The sequence below is a fragment of the Bacillus rossius genome, chromosome 12 (assembly GCF_032445375.1).
Source record: "Bacillus rossius redtenbacheri isolate Brsri chromosome 12, Brsri_v3, whole genome shotgun sequence".
Taxonomy (NCBI): Eukaryota; Metazoa; Arthropoda; class Insecta; order Phasmatodea; family Bacillidae; genus Bacillus; species Bacillus rossius.
The window spans coordinates 50,847,752-50,863,593 of NC_086339.1; the positions used below are offsets into that span (position 1 = coordinate 50,847,752).

Consider the following 15,842-nt stretch of genomic DNA (forward strand, 5'->3'; position numbering starts at 1 on the left):
TTCTTCGATCTTGTCAGCTTTAGGTGCTTCATCACAGTCTATGTCTTTGTCAACAGCCTCAAAGTCACTGTAACAATCACCGTAGAAGGAATCGTCTTCACCCAATTTACCGTAAGAATTCGATGTTGATGATGTTGAAGTGTCTTCATCGTCTTCATGCTTCCTTTTTAGGAGTCCATCATTTTTACAAAGTAGGAAAGATCTACTTGAATTCGGCTGGAATATATTCTCACTTTTCACGTTAAGGATTCTTCCACTGTCTTCATTCTTCCGTAAATCATCAACCTCCTTCTATTTAAGTTCTTTGTCGAGATCGGAAGGGCCAGGAAAATTATTGTCGTAATGTAGATCACTCTTCCTTAGTCTAGTAGATTCATCGTTGTCCTCTAGCTTGTACGCAGGCTTGACGTTACAAGTTCTGCCATGTCTTTTTAAACTCTCTCTCCGCGTAAACGACTTGCTACATCGAACACATCTTATCATATTGCGTAGTGGATTTTTAACACAGTCATTCTTCTCGTGTTGTCTTTTATTCTTTCTCAAGATAAACTCTTTGCTGCAAAATTCACACCTATGTTCTTTCGATACAGCGTCAGATCCTAAATCGGAATTCATATTAGTTACCGAGACTAATGCCAGATGCAAACTAAGAGTTTTAAATTAATAACCATTACTTAAATACAATTTTTTAAATATTTCGTCAGCGAGAGTTAATTTATCTTATGCAAAGGTACTTGCTGCAACTAGTTACACTTTTCAACATCAGATGACGTCACGTACTGCTTGCAGGTAAATAATATTTAGTTTTTTAATGCGGTATATGCAGCGAGCAGCCCATGTAAAGGGACTGTGTGAAAGGCTAAGTAAGTAAAACGTTGTATCACAAACAGACGAACTTTCATTGTAGTACGGGTAGTGATAATTTCCCCCTACCACAAGGCCTGAACTCCGACCCCAACATAGGACACTACCAGCATCATCACGAGGGGTGATATCTGTGACTACGACAAATTTACTATTATTTGCACTATTTATTTTAAATATGTTTACTACTTTAATGAAGAGATTTTTTAATTATTACTTTTATACATGTTTGCTATTTAACTTCTTCCAATCTGTGTTATTCTGTTAAGGATAGGAGGATGATAGGAAAAGTAGGAAACGAATGGAGTGTTTCAAGTTTAATGTGCCTCGAAAAAGTCAAATCGATTGTTGTTTCAATCGAGTGGAAGAGAGATAGATGCGGCTCAATCGTACAATGAGTGTAACGGGACACCGCATAATGGGACAATGTGCGTTGCAGCCACTTCCGACCCCGAGGAGCCAAAGGGACTACAAACAATGTGCGCTTAAGAGAACAAGCAGAAAACACTAAGACAGACTAGAGACACGGCTCCGTTTCACTACGGAGGTTTGGAGTAGAAGTTGTGTCTATGCTTACAAAACATAACAAAGAATCAAGTCTCAAGGTGACAGGCAAGCCAGATTTAATATCTTAATTTCTTTTTCCCTAGTTTCTTACACAGCAAGTTACAATATTTATAAGGCTCAAAGGGAATAATTTAACGTCAACACAGAATGACCTTAATCGCTGTGTACACAGAATAAATAATAATTGAGATTTTTAACATACTCAGAAAATCTGTTACGTAGGCAGTCAGCCAGAACAATACAATTAAATACAGGTAAAACAATACAAATACAAGTAATCACAAAAATAAGTTACAACGTAAGGCCAAACCCACGTATCATTAGGTAAACGAGCTCCGAAAAGCGAGCTTAATCAGCATGCCTCAACATGGCATGACATGGCACAATAAAACAAACCCCGAATATGATTCTGCTACGTAACAAGCACAAATGTTAAGAGGGGGCTAGCTTACACACGATCAAAATCAGTTGCTAACATAATCTCTACACGCGACCCTGGCACAAAACACGTAAGAAACGTATGCATCCCCACAATAACGTAACTCCTGAAACGTTAATAATTCTCCCAAGCTCCAACAAATACTCAATTCAAAAGGCAACGTACGGCCAGTAAGCTCACGACAATTACAGTCGCGGCCAAATCGAACGTCACTCTGAGAGCACGGGTACCCAAGGCAAGGCCTCCTCAAAAACCCTACATAGCATGATCAGAAAACTTAAGAGGCATTTTTACTAGACCCGGCAAAAGGTTCCATTTGTGCAGCACGTAAGCTTGACAACATAATTAGCTGAGCCCCTACAGAAACGAAAATTTAAAGGCTATACAGCTACGCGAACCCAAGTCTGCCAAATAACACAATCTCCAGAAAATCTGATTACACTGGACTGACATAACTTGACGTCGTCCGGCCGAAGGCCACCCTAAAGCCCGACCTGCAACCGCCAGTATCCGACCCCGCTAACGGAACGCGCCCCTAGCCATGGCCCACCCGAGTCAGGCGAGCGCCGCGGAACTTAGGTATTTCAACGCCCTTCATGAATTGGCAAGACAAACCAAGACAGGTACACAGTAAATTCACTAAACGTTAATGAACCTGCCACTTTGAATTAATAACACCGTGCAACACAAGTGCGACGTAGGAGTGCCCGGGTCACTCACGTGTAGCTTTCTACTAGAACAGCTGTGAGTGCAACCCTTGCGGCCTTCAGCCTAAATCCAATAGTGAAATATGTGACGTAACTCAAACCGCCCCAAATTAGCATTAGCATTCGCCACTGGAGTAGTTATCAAGAAACAGACAGTCTCCAGTATGACTCTCATATTCAAACTTATTTTAGACAAACTTATTAAATGTCATTTCTAAAACATATATAGAGATTAAGTTAATCATTAAGTTTTATTATTATGTGAATTTAGAGCCACTTAAAATTAGTTAATTATATAGATTTTTACGAATAACGGAACATTAGAAACTCTGGTGCGACAGGGAGCTCACCTCTCCCATCGCGCCAGGGCCAGACGCCAGTACAGCGCGACTCGCGGACCGGGACGGACGCACGTCCCACGGGGAGCCATCATCTTGACGACAGTCGTCGTACCCTCCCAGATACAGAGGCCGTACCTGGCCACCGACGCGGGCCTGAGGGGGCCTGTTTCCCCCAGTGAACCCCCAGTGTGTGCATCGGCCAGGGACGCACCCGCGTGCGCCCTAGCACGCCAGTGAGCCAGTGTTAATGTGTAAATGTTTCTGTGTGTATATATTTTCTTCCCAAACGACCGTGACTTTGTTTTAAGGGTGTAAATAATGTAATTGTCATGTATTAACTATCGTGTAATTCTTGTAAACGTGTCGCAGTGTCTGTATGTAAGCGCGGCCTGGCGCTCATCCGCGTCGCGAGGGGTGGCGCTCTCCCACGCCGGCCGATTTCCCCTTCCTTCCCCGCAGCCCGCGCGCGACGGCCCGCGGGCGGGCGGGGAGAGCAGTTGAACTCAGGACTCGAGCAGCGGCGGACGTGCGCTCCACTCCGCGCTGATCGCGAGACGGGTTGTTGAGCTCACGGTCCGGCGACACCGCCACAGGACGAGCATTTCGCAGCAGCCGTGCTGCCTACGACGTGCCGCCCACGCGATTGGGTGTCCGAGCTGCGAGTACGTAAGTTACGTCACGAGTCGGTCATTATAGGACGCGTAAGCTTTGTTACGCATCGCTGAACTTTCGCCGACGTCACGAGTCAGTACGTAAGAACCGCGCACGCCTCACGTGTCTTTGTGGGGAACATAGTTACTCACCGCCGAACCATTGCCGACGTTACGAGTCATTACGTAGGGACCGCGCACGCGTCACGTGCCTTTGCGAAACAGTGGATTATCAGGAACTCTGTTACGTGGGAGAACCGCCAGTACGCGTCGGGACGAGTGGGCCGTACGAGACGGTCACCGGGAGTCCGGGTCATCGTGGGAAAGGCGCGCACCCCGCGACGGATCCGCCAGGCCGCGGCAAGCTCTCTGAACGCAATAAAAGAGCTCGTGAACCGATTAACGTCGAGTGGTCCTTTCGATCTACCTGTCATTCTACCTCACCATCCCTCCAGGTCCCGCATTTCCAGGTCCCGGCCACGTCGGCCTGGACCCACACCTCTCCGACGAGAGCAGTACGGGCATAACGGACATTTCTAGCAAACAGGGAAATAGGGACCAGAAGCCGAGGGACGTCAATCTCTTTGTATTCATCGAACTGGTAAATATAGTCACAACCGAAACCTTTTTTAAATACTCCCCGTGTGCGCCCTGTCCTTTTCCGGTGTAGGGCCTAACCCAGCCACGTCAATTTAACACGCCCCACACAACGCATTACGTGGGGCCGTGAATAATACGGCACGGGCCGACTCCCACCACCACAGAACTTTACTTAATTGCCTAGTGCACAGGCACTAGCTACATCCAATCAAAGACATGTTCTTAATTTAATAGCGAGCCGCGGTCCACACAGGTGGGCCCGCGCGTCGCTGCTTACCAATTACGGGATTAGCCGACTCTAATCGAACACTCTCCCTCAACTGCAACTGGCGTGAGGGCATAACGTTAGTGATGGCGCGTCAGAGCGCCTCGTGTGTAATTGACAATGTACTTTATGTTAGGGAATTCGTGTGATTGTAAGTGCAGTGTAATTTGCCAACGTAATTAAAAATCCACTCCGCACACTCTGTGCGCGAATGTGAACGACAGTGCAAACCGTGTACATTATTTCTAAACCTCACCAATCCAGTTAGGGATCAGCATCCTATGCTGTGTAGGGCCAGTGGGGCAACAGGCATTAGGGATCTCTAGCATCATTACCACCGCCGCCGTTCCTAGCGGGCCACGCAGGGGCTCTCGAACCTCACGACCCACCTTGTGGCTAACCACCGCATTAGCCTGGCGCCCTCCCGGACACGTTTCCCCGCAACAGAACAGCCTTCCCGCTAGGAACACTGCCGAGTCTCGAACACGAGAACCCGGGTGACGGCAAACTTACGCTTCACTACGGCACGGTCTACAGACTAGGTAGGACTAAAAGGGGGCAAGGTGACTAAGGCGAATAAGAAGCCCCTAATCAATTTGCAGATCCTTATATAAACGAGCCAAAAATCAAGTGCGCGTGCGCAGAAGGGAAGGGTGGGGAACCTGCGCACGGCGCTAAATGCTCGAGAGGGAGGGGATAGGAATGGGGAGGGGTTCTACCAAGAGAAGGAAGGGAGGGTAGTGATGGCATGCGATTACAAGACGGCGGAAATGTCCGCTTCAGCATAACTGGACACTTTTTCGTGCGTGCAGCCTGCATTCATCGATTTATTAGACGTTGTCACATCAATAAGTAGAATTTTGGCTACAACTAAATATTTCATAATATTACCTCATTACAAACTAAAACATACTTAGCATCACTATACCTATCATTACCATACATACTTTTGGAGAAATATCTCGTCAATATAATATCTTTAAAAAAAAATTATCTGTAGTCTTTCAGAGTAGTTAGACGAAGCTGGTGTACTCGAAGAATCATGATACTGCTACTGAAGGAAAACTATCGCAGTTCAGATCATAGAAAAGTGAGGAAGGGTCCAGATAGTATACAGCGAAGTATCAGATGCAGTCTTGTAGCAGTATGTGGTAGAATTAGTTTAAAATCAGCGACCCTTCATTTAACTAATCGTCTATTTAAATGTCTTTACTAGTGTCAACTTCACATTCAATAATCTTGCTTCGTAGATAGTCTTTAAAAATTTAAGGAAAGGTAGGTACTACACAATTCATTAATATTCACACATACAAATTGACAGTTCTTTTTCAGTCTTGTTCATTCAACATTTCTTCCAAAGGTAATGTTCTTAATAAAACCTTCACTTTTTTTTTGTTCCCCTGCTCTTGTTTTAAAATTAAAACATTTGATTACAAAGAGTATTTAGTCTATAGAACAAAACATAAAAGTCTCCACAGAGATGTTATGAACAAGCATAGAGTAATGGTGTAGTTTAGAATCAAAAGAATATAACTGCTGTTATAAAAAATACACTAATTAAATTGACTATTTACAAAATTCAGCACAATTTCATTACAGTGTATTTATCTTTTAATTTAATACGGCATCCTGGGTAGCATGAACAACCCAGGAAGTCTTAACCGGTATTTTTTCTTCAAAATTCAGTTAGCGACATGGTGTAGTGGTAAATTGCAAAGACTGTTATATTTCGGGCTCAGATTCGATACCCACTAGGACCTTTTTTATATTTTAATTTTAATATTTCTCGCAATATGAAACTATTATTTACTGAAATTAAATATGTTTAAACATTTAAATTACATAATAACGTAAGTTTTCGATTAAAATAAACTTTTATGAAAATTCTAGCATGTAATAAACTACTTTGTGTTTTATATATTACTAGAGGAAACATTACAGTTTTTTAAAAAATTTACTATAATAATATGTTTTTAACTGTCCGGATATATGTAATCAATGTTTATGACAATGTATATGTTGATTCAACGATCCGTGGTTCCATGTCTATCTTACGATTATCATCGTTATTAGTTTTTGTTTAATTCAAAATAGTGAATTCAATTCTAATATTTTCGATTATACAACAATTTTGTTCTTGTACAGACCAAGATAAGTGATTCAAAGGTTTTTTTACAGCGACTCGTTGGCTACACTGGGTTGTGACTTTTCTTTGCTTCTAGGAAAAAGAAAATGTAATAGTAAAAGAAAGAAAATAGGAATATGTGACAGTAGAAGAATAGGCATAAATGTTTTCGTATTATTCTAAAGTAAATTATTAGTCACCACTACTTTATTCTAAAAATTGAAATTGTTTGCTTGTGAAGGAAGGAAATTACATGTAAATTACATGAATGAATGTTGTTGACTAGTGCAGCACTGTTAAATTTCTTCGATATTTAATCATGGGCTGGTTTTCGTCTTCGTCTCCCTTTGATTCTGACGTGGGTAAGTTTTTAAAAGTTTTTCAAACTTTAGTTTGGTTGAATACAGTCCATTTGTTTTAATAATCCGGTTCAGATATTAAAATACGTTCACGAAATACGTGTATGATGAAATGACTGTATTACAGGTGAAGACGAATATTAATTAGATTAAGGTATTTATTCGGGTAGGAGTCAGCTGTGCTATCTTAATGCCCAGTGGTGTTGGTTCGTTGGGTCAATGAATTTACATGTCTTTTGATGGCCGTATAATTTTATATTTTGCACATTTATTGTTAAAATTTATTTGCGAAGAAGTATTTGTGAAGTACTTTACATAGAATAGTTTTTATTGTGACAATTTAGGCGATTGCAACTGGGCTATGGCAATTCTCATGTAGTTTACCGTATGCACATTGCTCAAACGTATGGTCGGTTGTCTAATTCCTAATGCCCAACCTATAAACATTTCCTGGACACTTTGCTTTGTTTTAATGTGAGAGATCTGTTGAGAATGATTAGGCCAAGTTTAGGTGTTTGACTCGGAGTGTATCTGGAAAAGAGTTAATAAATAAAAATCTGAATTGAAATTTTTTTACTTGACATATTTTCTAATCATTAGTTAAAACAGCATTATGAAATTTTAAGAGTTTACTGGTAATTTACTATTTTAGTGGTTTGGTTAGGTGAGCTACATTAAAAATACTATAAATTTGTGTCAATAAATGTAAATAAGTGTGGAAGATTGATCATATTAGGTAAGCCAAATTAATATGTTTTATACTTAATTCATTATGTATTGAATAGGCCTACATTTTATTAAATTTAACTAACCCAATAAACGGTAAATATGTAGAGTCGCGGTATATGCGGAAAAAAATGCTAAAATTCCGAAAATACTTTTATTCTATGCTCTTTCACTTCCTCCTTTCAATAAACCTGGCGGAGATAAGAAATTCCAAATACTTTAGGAGATATCGAATTTTTATTTTCCATCACAATACCGACCATTGTTGCTTGTTTACGTTTATGATTTTTTTATTTTCGCGACGTAGGTAGAACGACTACATCATTTTCTACTAATGGCAAAGGAATTGTACCCGCCTATAACGTATGTGAGTTTTTAACGTTTCAAATTTTAATGTTTTATTTGTTGCGCAAGTAATAAGTAAAAAAAAAAATTACGTGAGTTCCTACCGTTCAACCTTTGTTCCGGTTTGTTAGGTCAGGTCAGCTACATTATAAATACTTTAAAACTAAACAACCATTAAAATTAATTTATATTATTTTTAATGTCCGCTTAGTTTGAAAGTATTAATAATGTAACTGACCTGACCTAATCAACCATTTTAATTAATTAGGCATTCACGAACGGTAAATCAAGACGCACATAAAGTTCTGCCATTCCCGATTACACCCGAACCATTTACCTTCGGCCAACCTCGGGTTTATTTATTAATATTTATATTTCTCTGTTTATTTTAATGTAGCTATACTAACCTAACTAACCGTCCATAGTGTTTTAAAGTGTTTTAATGTAGCTAACCTAACATAACATAACTATAATAAAAGTATTTTCAGATTTTAATAGATACTCCTAAACAAGCACCTACGTCGCGGAAAAAAAAAATCATACTCGTCTCGTAAACAAGAAACAATGGTGGCCGCCTGAATTCACAGGTATTGTGATGAAAATTTAAAAATTCGATATCTCCTAAAGTATTTGGAATTTCTTATCTCTGCCGGTTTTAATGTAAAGAGGAAGTGAAAGAGCATATAATAAAAGTAATTTTAGATTTTTAGAATTATTTTTCACAAATACCGCTACTCTACATGTTCAAAATTAAAAAATTCCATATCTCCTAAAGTATTTGGAATTTCTTATCTCCGCCGGTTGATTTGAAAAGAGGACGTGAAAGAGCATAGAATAAAAGTATTTTCGGATTTTTAGCATTTTTTTCGCATATACCGTTACCCTACATATTTACCCAATAAACTTTTTTTTTTTTGCAAATTTCTGCAACACACATTATAATCTAACCTCTGAAACATATAGGCTATCTGTTTTAATTGATCTGAAGAAACATTAGGTAAATAACCTATCTTCGCAATGACTGGCAACTGCTCACAGCATGTGGATATCTTGTTTAAATTAACAAGGGCAGAAAACATATACTTGAATGAATTTGCTACTGGATAGTAAATTTATCTCAAGTAATGTCATAATACATTTATATCTAGTAATTAGTAAATATGTCAGGTAACATAAAAATTTTACCTAGATTTTATTTGCTTTTTTAGGCTGTACCCAGTTCGGAGATAAGTATCAAGTTTATAATGTATAGAAGAGTGTTGGGAGCCAATGAAATACTTACCAAGATTTAAATTTACCACTTAATGGTAAATTTCAAGTTTAGCAGCTTTTTCATGAAAAAAAATTACAAATTTTGTTTTTTTGAACAGTACCTACAGATGTTTCTCTATTCATCTTGGAAAGAGAATTACAAAATCCGTACTGGTTTTCTGCAAAATTACCGTTTATAGGTTATATTATAGTGTCAGATGGGGTAATTCCGACCATTTTACTAAAATTCAAATAAAAAATTTTTTCTAACTAACAAAATAAATATTTTGTGACATTATACACTCTGAGGTGGTTCTTTGGTATTATTGTATGATAATAGGTGTAATGTTAGTGGTGGAAAATTGGCGGTCGGAATTACCCCAGTAGAAAATACATAATCTGAAAATTTCCGACCAACAACTGGGGTATTTCCGACCACTTAGTTTAGTCTCCATACAGTAACATGTAGTAGTGGCAGGGGTAGAAACGACCATTACTGTTTGTGCTTAAAACATAACAGCTTTCAATTGATGAAATTGAGGTGGTCGGTTTTACCCCAGAATGAGAACATTTAGAGATGAGTGAAATAATCACTCGTCAATTAATTTAAATATTCTTAGCCTACTTTTATTAACGTAATAAGCCTACCTTAGCAATGTACTTTTAAACAGATGAATACATGCACACTTGTTATTTCTCTACTTTTGAGACAATTTAAAACAAAACTGGCCATATTCCATTTTTACAGGCTCTATTCAAATGGAATTGCAATTTCACAAATTAAATTCAAAATACTAGACTATAGCTTATGAATGAAGAATAAATTAATCTAAATATAACCTTCCTTTGTGACAAGTAATGCTTTGACCTTTTGTTTTTCAAAAACAGAAAATGTTCCAGAAAATACGTAAATAATTTTTGTGTCCTTTTCAATAAGTTTTGGTTCTGGTAAAATGCCAACAATTTGGTCTCTGCTTACAGTAAATAGGTACATCATTCTCAACAACTGAAAATTCTGATGATAATCCTTCACGTCTTAAAGACACAACCACAATTTCATCTCCAAATTCATCATCACTTGAGATTACTTGTTGAACACAACATGCACATGTATAACGAGTTGATTTCCGGGCACCTCCTACAAGTGTGACGAGCATGCACTTCCCTGAAGTCACATTTTCATTTGTAGATGCTAAATAGTCAACTTCTGGTAAGTCAACATCCAGATCACTTAAGGCATCTGCTGATAGGCACATCTGAAGCAGAGGGTTCATCTTCTGAAGAGGAATTTGAAGCTGTGTGTTGAAGCCTCGATTAGGACGACTTTCAGTTCTTCGCTGTGTGTCATTTGCACTGCTTCTTTTTCATTACTGTGTGCATCTGCTGCTATCTTCCGTTTCTTAGTTCTTTCTTTCGTGGGCCTAGACTTTTTCTTGACCTTAACAGCTTTTTAAAATTTTTTAGGGAAAAGCCATACTTTTTGATATTACCCCATGTAGTGTTTTTACAGAGGTTTCATGCCAATATAATATTTAATAGGGTTTTCCATCATACAAATTGGCATAAACATTTATAATTTAAGCAGTAACCAAATAGCAAAATTTATCGTAAGAGCATTGCCGGTGGCAGTCTACAGTGGTCACAGGGTGGGTTTACGTTCAGGTGACGGGATTAAGCCCTGTGCCAAAAATTACTTGTGGTTTTTATGAGCTTGAGAAAGATGGTTTAGATATGATCTTCATTACAGCATTAACGAATCAGAACAAAAGTGGAGGGACTTCCCAATTCCAAGCGATACCTGCCAAGTCAAGATAAAATAAAAAAAAAGAGTAATTTTTTTTAGTGGAGTGCAATGGTTGTTATTGGAAGCTATTATACCAGTGTGAAGCACCGAGGCATGCTTTGCCACTGCCTTCAGTTGATAGTTGCTATTAGTGATTGTTTATTATGAAACATTTTAAAGTTCTCTACGCTTCACATCAACTTGAACTATACTATCCAATCAGTGGTTGCTGGAAAAAAAAATGTACAATTGGTTGTGCTTTGGGGGTGTTTTCACACCATATTTTCTAGGTTAATGTGTTACATATTTAAATGGTATAGTTAGTAATTGTTTTATGCATTCAATCTATATATTTTTTATTTATATTTCACTAGATATGAATATAAATTTAATCCTGTTACATGGAAGAAGAAATAAAATATATCTAATATATTAGGCATTTGCAGGTTTGACACTTGTAATAATGTAATTTAGTAGCCATGAAAATTTATATATATATATATATAGAGAGAGAGAGAGAGAGAGAGAGAGAGAGAGAGAGAGAGAGTATATATTGCAGCACAGATCACACACATACAATTTCCATAAAAGTCATAAATTTAAATGTTAAGATTTATTCTATAAATGGTGGAAAAAGCCAAGCATGATAGGAGATTAGCTCAAGTGTAGAGTAGCTGGGTTAAGCAATAACATATTTATGCCAATGTTTGGAATAATATACTCAAAAAGGGAAAACCAGGATTCAGTATGAAACAACTAAGAAAAACACATTAAAAAAAAGGTGGGAGGGAATTTAAATATGTAACCCCCCTGCATTTCAGTCACACTATAATAGCACAATGCCTTTTGTCAAGTACTGTACTATTTTTGTCAGTCATTTTGAATAATATATTTTTTCCCTTAAAAATGTGGCTAGTTGAGATATTGCATTTTGTTAAGATTTTCATCACAAGGACACAACTTAGTTTGGCCTCTCCAGATGTCAGTAATCACCTATCTTATTCCCATTTCCATAATTTATCAAGGAAATTGGGCGGGCCTCTTAATGACTTTATTGATATTTAGACATTAGAGTAGTAAACTATGATGCTATCTCAGTAAAAATGTTTGAAGTATGGTCATTTAGGTTTAAAACATTTTTCTCTGGTATCTAATTACTCCAAAATCGTGTATGGGACAAATTTCCCTTGAAAATAGTGTTGGGGTTCAAACTTTTTATCCTATGATCACACACCAACCCCAAAGACAACTATTTCTACCAGCTAGAATGTTACTTCGGGAGTGGCAGAATCTTTACTAACATCCTCTTACCTGGCTATGCTCTTTTATTCCGTAGTCAAAGTACAATTGTCACGGCGTGTGACCATTAATGTGAAGGCAAAATACGTGAACGTATTTTCAATATGACAAATACGATATTAGTATTGGATAGTATTGGATGGTAAAGAATAAACTCTCGTTAAATTAACGTCAACAAGTGCAAAAGAGAGACAACCCTCAATCATCGCAGCGACCGAGAATTACGTTAATACAGACAAATGCCTCATTAGACATCACAAGACCCGTAAATGTTAATGCGGGCGTCCGTGGCCTAACCTACACTAGGCAAATTGCAACTTAATTCAAATGCATAAGATATCAAGAGAAAACCCACAATATGTAACAATTTAACACTACGTGATTACATACATTACGCAAAAGTGAAACACAAGTCCTGAACACTAGTAACGACATGACGGGGAGAAACATCAGACAAAACACGAGTAGCAATGCAAGCTATTAATGAAATAAACGAAAAGGGTAATAATGCCAAAAGTAATTTCAAAGGTGACGGCCGAATAAACAATTTAGAATACTTAAGAGTTTAGCTGTTAAAAGTTACATGAATGTAAGGGTCACCACCTTACAAGCACTTACATGAAGTCCCCCGCTGTCACACTCACTACATTTAACTAACTGACCTACATACTGAATTCAGTAAATACCAGCACCAACTGGCTATAACAACCTATCTACTTGAATTGCTAACCAACAAGAAGAGCCTTCAAGGCAATACACGCAGTTTTAAGTAAGACAGAGGGTGCCACGCGCATGCGCAGACACCTCAGGAGGGGAAGTCAAGCACAGCACTAGACCAGGGTGTCTACAAGTCACGAAAGTCCCGAAAGTAACGAAAAAGTAACGAATTTTTATGCGAAGTCACTAAAAAGTCACGGAATTCAATACAAGCTCACTAAAATTTTTTTTATTGACGTATTTTCACGTGTATTTATTGGACACTAAGTGACTGTGTAATTGGCACAGCCATATTTTTATTTCTTTAGTATGTTTGGCCTGCTATAGAAGAACAAAGTGCTGAAATAAGATACCATGAAACGCAGTGGTGAAATTCAATGCTATGTCAAGCTGATTGTCGTGCTATGTTCATTTTAATGTTTCGTTTTTTAGGACACAGGCCGTACGAGTCTAGCATTGCCTGACGTATGAAAATTCTCGTATTTGTACGAGGATTCAGAGATTTTCAAACCATAGATGTTACAGTATACTAGTACGTACAACTTGTTACGATAACTATGCTTTCCGCCACCGCGTCCATATAAGTATAGTAAATACACAATCTCTCATTACTAATGAGAGATTGCCAACCATTACGGATTTTCCGTAATTATTACGGATTTAACACGGAATTACGGAACATCGCTGGTTTATTACGGAAATGAGACTTTGTGCTGCATGCTAACGGAGAAAATTCCGTTTCTGCTGTGCGTGTTTCGTGAACGCAGTTTGAATACATTGCTTGGTTGCGCAAAATACGGAACTAGTAAGTGTGTGCATGTACTGTCGAAATAAGTGGATTAATTCTCGTGTTTTGAAATAGTAATGGGATGGTATTACGTCCGTTGTACGATAAAACTAGTACATATTCTCAGACTTTTCGTTTGAAGGCTACTTACATCACGATAATTTTATTATGGTACTTTGGCTAACCTGTGTTGTTTTAATTTATTGCTTGAAAGCCATTTTTTTCATCATAGTGTTTTTGTCGTGTATACAGACGTGAAAATTTTTTATGTTTTTCGATAGTGTTGTGTTCTTCAGTGCCGGTTGTAGAAATGAATCGCGTGACAGAACAATGTGTATCTGGGTGGGGGGGGGGGGGGGGAACACGCAATTCTTCAGAACTTTCGACTTAAATATTCAAAAGAAAAAAGAATGGCCATGCTTGTTGTCTTCAAATGTTTGGATCGCCATGCGTTTTGTAATGTATGCACGTGTGACTTTTCGATTGCACATGGTGGAAGGGATGACTGTAGACGGCATATTGAATCAAAGAAACATGCGGGTCATTTTATAGCCATGATGAGCAATAAGAAACGAAAGTAACGAACGCAGGGTTATTGTTTACAAGTCCTTGTGTTTGTCTTCTGTTGTTTGTTTACATGACAGTTCTTATCCAATTAGGATAAAATAAACAAATAATTGACAGTTTTTCTAAAGTTTAACTTTGAATATTTTGAATTGAAGATTCAAAATTTCCAGTAAAATTGATATTTCTTACATATTCAGTTTGTATTGTTCAAAAAGTTTTTTTTCGATTCATTAATTTGCATTATATTCATATACATAGGCCTATATTTTTCTTTTTTTTTTCTTATTAATGTCCTTGTTTTATCTTGTGAGTGTGTCATAATGCCTCAGGAACAATTTATCGTGCATGATTTATGCGTACTTTTTTCATATAATTGTAATTACTGATGGGTGTGATTTGAGGTAGGCAGCTCTGCATTAGGATAACATGTCCTTTTAAATTTTGGTGGTCATTGGTAGTTTTTAGGCATAAATGTTAAGCCTAATGTGTAATTTTTTTTTGTAAAAGTGTCAATTAGTTTAGTAAATAGATCAAAGTAAAAAAAATCCGGAAAAAAAATGTTTCCATTTAGGTCAGTAAAAGTCACTGAAAAGGTCACTAAAAAGTCACTAAAATTGATTTTGTCACTTCTGTAGGCACCCTGTAGATGCAGGGAGGGGGAAAAGGAGGAAGGGAAGGAGCGCCAAGCCCGCCGCGCGGCGCGAAGTTCAAACGCAGCGCACCGACCACTTCAACTCCCCCACCCTTGACGGAGCGCACAACCGCCAGCATCGCCAACCAAGTCTCAAGGACACGAGCTGGCACTGCAAGTCCGGTCACAACACTCTTGAAGTACAGAAGCGCAAATGTCAAGTCGACACACTTAAGACTATGTGTATACAATGACAAAAAGTGATCCTAAATGAAGATTTCTTGAAGCGAGTTCATGACTGGCATAAGTTTCCACAGTAAAGACACATGGTACGGATTCTTCAGCGTTTCCACTGGAATAAGGAGTCTTCAGCGCTGAAGAGAAAGTTTAGAGTACGGGACATCCCTAATAAGTTCAATTTCGTGCAGCATCCCCTTCATCCCAGAGTAGCAGGAACAGCATGCCTTCACCCAGCGCGAAGTCAGGGCAAGAACGGCGGGCGTCCCCACCGCCTGCCCACGCTCGACGCCTGGCAGGCAGGGCCGTCCGAAGCGGCCGCTGCAGAAGAGTCAGTCTCCGCACGCGTCACGGCCCCTCACGGGCAGGAGACGGCGGCGACCGCATGCCACCGCTCCTCATCGGTGACGTGATGGCGACCAACGTCCCAGCAAGCAAGTGAGCTCGTAGACACGACGAACCCGGCGGGCGGCTGCGGTCACGCTATCTCGGGCAGGGCGAGGAGCGTCGGGTGCGCTGCGGCGCGAAGTCCTCTTCTGGGCGTGGCGGGAGCATCGGTGGGAGAGAATGAAATAAAGGGAT

At 38.9% G+C, this 15,842-nt stretch overlaps 1 protein-coding gene across 3 annotated transcripts in view; it reads left to right on the top strand.

Annotated features, from left to right (window-relative positions):
• The first annotated feature begins 6,504 nt into the window (after positions 1-6,504).
• Positions 6,505-15,842, top strand: part of LOC134537933 (signal transducing adapter molecule 1) — a 165,821-nt gene continuing 156,483 nt past the window's right edge. The window contains exon 1 of one of the 3 annotated variants that reach the window (XM_063378909.1): positions 6,505-6,920. In XM_063378909.1, coding sequence (XP_063234979.1) covers positions 6,878-6,920 — 43 coding nt within the window. In that variant the 5' untranslated portion in view covers positions 6,505-6,877. The remainder of the gene's footprint in view (positions 6,921-15,842) is intronic. The other 2 variants (XM_063378910.1, XM_063378911.1) reach the window with 2 other exon arrangements.